The sequence below is a fragment of the Syzygium oleosum genome, unplaced genomic scaffold (assembly GCF_021117445.2).
Source record: "Syzygium oleosum isolate NSW1041296 unplaced genomic scaffold, Sole_v2.1 Sole_v2.48, whole genome shotgun sequence".
Taxonomy (NCBI): domain Eukaryota; kingdom Viridiplantae; phylum Streptophyta; class Magnoliopsida; order Myrtales; family Myrtaceae; genus Syzygium; species Syzygium oleosum.
The window spans coordinates 214,789-220,919 of NW_026607532.1; the positions used below are offsets into that span (position 1 = coordinate 214,789).

The 6,131-nt window shown below is 40.5% G+C and overlaps 1 protein-coding gene across 4 annotated transcripts; it reads right to left on the reverse strand.

Moving 5' to 3' along the window:
• Nucleotides 1-1,098: 1,098 nt before the first annotated feature.
• Nucleotides 1,099-5,820, reverse strand: LOC115681320 (transcription repressor KAN1). Of its 4 annotated transcripts, XM_056306920.1 has the most exons (7): nucleotides 4,789-5,820; nucleotides 4,477-4,713; nucleotides 4,276-4,352; nucleotides 3,659-3,704; nucleotides 3,084-3,243; nucleotides 1,671-1,770; nucleotides 1,099-1,476 (listed from the first exon to the last, which is right to left on the reverse strand). In XM_056306920.1, the coding sequence occupies exons 1-7, from the start codon at nucleotides 5,336-5,338 to the stop codon at nucleotides 1,369-1,371; spliced, it is 1,278 nt and encodes a 425-aa protein (XP_056162895.1). In that variant the 5' UTR covers nucleotides 5,339-5,820; the 3' UTR covers nucleotides 1,099-1,368. The 4 variants fall into 4 exon arrangements, with proteins under 4 accessions (XP_056162895.1, XP_056162894.1, XP_030461090.1 ...); XM_056306919.1 differs by having other exon boundaries at nucleotides 4,276-4,334; nucleotides 4,477-5,817; XM_030605230.2 differs by having other exon boundaries at nucleotides 4,477-5,812.
• Between the last annotated feature and the right edge of the window lie 311 nt (nucleotides 5,821-6,131).

Genomic DNA, 6,131 nt, shown 5'->3' on the forward strand with positions numbered 1-6,131 from the left:
AAATGCATCTCAAACACTGGCATTCTTCAAGATGGGATTATGACACTAAGAGATTAAAGCGAGGCATATATCCCTTCAAAGAATGACTTCTCTGCAAACAGTTTCGTCCTTCAAATCATTTTAGAAGTTACCCAAACTAAGGCTATTCGCTCTTAATCTGTTGTTAAAGAAGTTTTGTGAAAGTTCATAGAAACTTCAGAATGACTTGATTACAATGTTGTGTCTAACTCATAATTATTGAACTAGATTATTTGAATGCGTTATTGAGCTCACGGTTCACTTTAAATATTTTGTTTCTTTAAAGCCTTAGACGGTACCATATCTGATTCCATACCTCATCATTCGAACAGGAAAATTTTCCAAAAAGTCCAAAATCTGTTGTAAAGTGGCCTTAGACGGCGAGAGTCTTCTTCTGTGCCCTATTTGCAAAGGACAAGCGCCTATTTGCAAGGGGTTCAAAAGTCGAGCGGTGCAGTGCATAGTTTTAAATTAAGGTGGTTATTTCAACGCATCTGGTTCTAAACTTTTGTATTACATTGAACAAATTAAAAGAGTAAGAATGAAACTTAAATGTCATACTAAATTTTGAGGGTCATAGGTATTATGATCCTAGGACAAAGGGGGAGCTTTTGAGAGATTAACATGTCGTCCATTTTATCTTACGTTGTTCTATATTTTCATGTACCTTGCAAATCATAACCCTTGTCAACCACATTTTGTATCTTCAAGAAGGCTACAATTGTTCACAATACTTCGAGATTATTATTTTCTATTAAATCTCATTTAATAGAAAATAATAATCTCGAAGTAGCCATTCTTCTGTTTTGAATTGTACTTCAAAACCTTTGTATTATTTTCTATTAATTGTATAATGTCAGGACGATTTTATTTGCATATTGCTGGTTCATCACTGTGTACATCTCCAGCAACCTCAAGCAACAAACAGATCAAGAATCATACAAAGGTATGGTCGTCTTTAAATCGATTGCGCATTCAGAAGGAAATGAGAAAATAAAATAAAAGGAATAAGCATAATTTGTGGAGCAAACCGGAATGCCATCTATATGTATCCTATATATCTGACTGTTTGATCCAAAATGGAAAAACAAAGAGGATGTTTTTATAGTTAGAAGTTGGCTAGTCTTTTGATCCTACAATCTCTCAAAACTAACAAACTGAACAATTCAAAACAGAAGAATGGCTACATCGATCAATAAATTCGACCATTTCACAGGCAATGCTTTATGCCTACCAAAGGTGACATTCCAAGCTCATCCCCAACAATCACAACGTCATCTTCTCATGATCTGATATCAAGACCATTAACTTTTTTTATCTGTTATTCAGACTCTAATGAGTGTAAACACTTCAGTCATCTTCCTTGCCTTGCCAATCTGGTCTTCCTAATGTAAACTCTAAACTTGGGTTCCGAGAACTCCGTGCAGCTTGCAATAATCTCTCCATCGTATCAGACCCCTGTCGAGAAGTTTCGCAAATGGCTCATGAGAATCTCTCAGTCCTAATCAAGACAAAACTAAAAGAAGAAACTGGCTTTTCAATGTCACAGTATCTTATACAAGAGAACTTGAAAATGTTTGTGTTTTCACCATCTCAGCAAACTCGTAGTCCATTCACACTACTAAGTTTGGTTAAAGATCTCAATTGAATACCTCAATGTGGAGATTTCTTCGATCTGAGTGGAATGGTGGCTGTCTGAGTCCATTCCCATCATCAGTTGGAATCACCTGCGGGCACACCTCTGATCTACTGCTGTTTGTGATCGAAAGCTACAATTTAGCTTATCGATCTTATATATGGACATCTGCTTAAATATACTGAACCCAAAAACTCCATACATAGACAGGCCATAGTGTCCTTTAACTTTGAGGATCGCTGATCAATCTTTTCTCTTGCATTCTATATAATGTACAGAAAACACTGCATGATCTGATCTATGGAATCTATGTCTTGATTCTGTTTAAATAAATTTGTAGTGAAGCTTTTACCTATTTTTACATTATACAATAGACCTTAAGCTTCATAGTGAAGGCAGTGACCATTAGTTTGGCAATTTGTTATTCTGGCAATGCTGCAAAGAAATGAAATAATTCGGAAAAAGTACAAAATATCTTTTAGATAAATGTAAGTTTCCCAAGACATGCTTGGTTGGTGAGGGTATACAGTAGGGGTACTGGTACTGGTCATGTATATGTATAGTCTTTTGAATTAATGATCAGTTTCTACATAGAGTCCCTAAAGTCTGTCAAACTCGAAATTCGTCCCTAAGCCGTACATACTTTTGCAAACTCCCCCTCTCGATCCTTCAGTTTTATACTTACTAAAAAAAAGAAAATTGTGCACGTCGGATTTATCATGTTTTTGGTGTATCGTGAAACTTTAAGTGACATTGCTACATATTTTGAGACCCAAAACCATTGAAACCCAGCAAAACAAGACTCTTGCCGACTTTATACATGATCACATTGCTTAAAAGGGGAAAGGAGAAGTAGCGCAATGCGTCCGAAAAATGATTAACAAGACTATCCACATTCAAATAAATAATTCGAGGACGCGACACATGAGCAAATTCACCTAAATAGAAAAAGGAGCACAGGTTATCGCATTCTAAAATGGGATGGAGTTAGCATTTGATTGGCTAAATACTGCTCAAGGAATGAAAGAATGGGGAAAAAAGAAGGAATAAATGAAGAACAAAAGATAAAGCTAAGGCTGACATACGGGAACTCTTTTCCCCCATCAGAGGTGGTCAATGTGCGTTTATTATTCACGAGTTTTATGTCGTACCATACAAAAGAAAAAGAGCAGCATCGAGGCATATAATTGTCAGTGTCGGAAAGCAAAGCTAATGCGAGTAAATTGAGACTCAAATTACATAAGTAGTACTTCATGTTTCAGTAACAAACTGTACTAGCTAGGATGTCTTCAAGAGTTCATCAAAACTAATCAACCTTGTGTCGGGGCACACGCTATCATGCATAATCCGATGTCATCTCGAAAAAACAAAAATAAGTTTCAACCGCGTATGGCATGTTACTATCGAGGGGACTAATGAAGATTATTACCTTGACGAGTTACTCCATAGAGGGGTACTGGAAGGAGGATCCATGTCAGGATGCGCAGATCCATCTAGTATCTTCCTTTGATCGGCGACTCGGCGCAAGCTGTGGTCACTCGCGTTACACATCGGTGAAACATCCTCATCTCCGGACCCATCCGATTGGCCTTCAAATGTTTCGACCCAATTGATGAGTCGGTGCTTCAACACCATAACGTGCAACGCCTACAATGTCTATAAATGTACATGTACGGGGTCGTTTATATCGTGATTGTTTTGTTTTTCGCTATCCAAGGAGTTTTTTTATATGGGCATCCACAAGGAAAATATATATATATATATGTCATGTGTGAGCTCTACTAGGGAATAAAACAAAAATGAGGAGAGAGTGTCCGAATTTGTGCTTAGAAACATTACGGGCAAAGACACCCTAAGATTAAGGGAAGCGGAGGACTTTCTGTTTTCTTCTTTCTCTCTCTCTCTCTCTCTGTCTCTCTCTCTCTCTCTCTCTCTCTCGTGTGTGTTGCTTCTTGGCTTCTTTGTTCGGAAAAAGAAAAGTGAAGGAGAAGCAATGTGCGTTACCTGAGGAAGCTGCAGGTTTGTCAGTCGTCTTAACAGTTCGGTACATCTGCAAAAAAGTCATAAGGGTCGCAACTTTTGTTCATGACAAACTCAAGCAGAATACTATGCACTAATATTAATGTCGACAACAAAGAAAAGGAGGGAGAAAAAAGAAACGCTATAATAGTAATGCCCATTATCTCTCTCTCTCTCTCTCTCTCTCTCTCTCTCTCTTCCTGTCCATGGTCTTCTGGGCTTGTCTTGGATTCATCATTAATCACGAGGTTGACGTTTGAGAAAAGTTAGTAATGAGCTGTGTGTTATTGAAAAATGATGGCTTTTCGTTTGTCTGCTATCATCTTGTCATCTCTCTCTCTTTCTCTCTTTCTTTCTCTCTGAGAGCAAGAAAATGTCTGGTCTCAGTCATTCATGCTCTTATCGTAACAGTCCTTCAATTCATTCACTCGCTCGCTGCAATTTCTCAGGGGTGGTTTCGCTGAAGGGTCCACAGAAACCCTCACATATCATGAACACAGAGAGAGAGAGAGAGAGAGAGAGAGAGAGAGAGAGAGAGAGAGAGAGAGAGAGAGAGAGAGAGAGAGAGAGAGAGTTCACTTGCTTCTTGGAATTATTATTACCTGCAAATGGCTCTTGACATGAGCAAGGGTGAGATCTTTGACAGCCATGAGCTCAAGAACTGACTTCGGAGTAGCTCCTGAAAACTCATGAATATCAATTAAGATCACTGTGAAAAGAGATTTGAAACATGACACAAGACCACAAAAGGACGGATGCAATTGAAAACACATGATAGCCAAAATGGAAAGAGATTTCAGTACTTTCATGGCCTCCTAGGAGCTCGACGGCATGAACGAATTTGGCGTGGAGCATGCTCGTCCACCGCATCCTCGGGGCCCTCATGCTCCTCTTCACCGGGAGCTTCGGCACAAACCTCGATCTCATCATGCCATGTGAGGCCTCAGATGACCCGATGACTGCGTACTGACCGTGATGATGGTGGTGGTGATGATACTGGTGCAATTGGTAAGCTGACAAACCCCCAAATCTTGCCGTCCCTGGTATTTGATATCCTGATGACGATGCATCGGGCGTTCCAGAATTTAAGATTGAGAAAGGATTTAAGCTTCTACCAAGGTAAGGCGCCGGCGAGTGGAACGCTGTGGAGGAACACGATGACGAAGGTGAAATGGATGGTGACCAAGAGGAATAAGGCATTTGTGGGAGGCAAAACTTGGGATCCTTCTCTCTCGCGCTCTCCATGGGCAAGAACGGGAAAGAACGGTTCTGATAGACCGGGATCCCTTTGATCGGCCTGGTGCTGTCCATCACATCGACCGGAGAAACCCCGCTATTATGACCCTTTTGGTAAGGGCTATTCGGGAGCACATCTTTAGCTTCTACCGAGAAATTCATCCGACACCAGTTCTCGTTGCCGACGGTGGCATTCGCTGGGTGTGCTAGAGAAAGCTCGGTGTGGGCATGCGAGTCGACCCGCGCCGAACAGTTGCCCCTCGATCTGAGGGCTTTGCCTTTGCTCAAAAGATCGAATCTTTCGTCTCTTCCATTGATGCCGTGGCAGATTGACGCAGAGGAAGTGCTAGCGCTAGGCAGGCTTATGTGTAAAGAAAGATCAGGAACTGGGCTTGAAGAATGCTCAATGAAAACCCCTTCCAAGGGCATCTTTTTCCCTCAAGCTAGGTTTGGATTTCTCCTCTCCAGCTACTTGCTTTTTCTCAACGAGACTTGACAATAAAGAAACTAGAATTGAGCATGCATAAAAGGCTCAAATCTTGTAAGCGGATCTCTAGTCTTTTGCTTCTTTCCTTTTTCTTTTTCTCAGGTTGTGTGAGATATGAAAGGATATGCAGAGAAAAAAGCTCAAAGGGAGCAAGAACCTTAAATCTAGCGCCCACAACAGTTGGAGAGCAAGAACACAAGAGGGGAGAGAGATGTGATGAAGTAAAAAAGCGAGATATAATTCATCGCTTTTCACTTTCTTCAACAGACATGCTCAAAGAAAGAGAGAGAGAGAGAGAGAGTGAGATCAGGAAGAGAGAAATGGCTGGAGAAGAGACTGATATTGATGCATGTGCTTGTTAGCAAAGTAATGGACAAGAACAAAACAATGTATAAAATAAGAAGTCCGTAAAGTTCAACAGAGGAAGGAACAGTGGTGGGGAACCGAGTCCTTGTGTTTTCTCTTGGCCTCGCAGTATATCTAGGAAAGTGACACTAGAGAAGAACGTAAGGTCAAAACGCCCCAAATAATAATCTTTTTTCTATTGCAAATACCAACAGTACATAAAAACAAAAGAAAGGATATAAAGATGGTCGCTCCAGATTTTCATACACATCCCGGAGACGACGGAGTAAAAAAAATAATGAGAGAGAGAGAGAGAGAGAGACAAAAGAAACCCTCATGTGCGATTCCTTTTCCCCCACTCTTCGCTCCTCACCAGAAATATCCCACTAT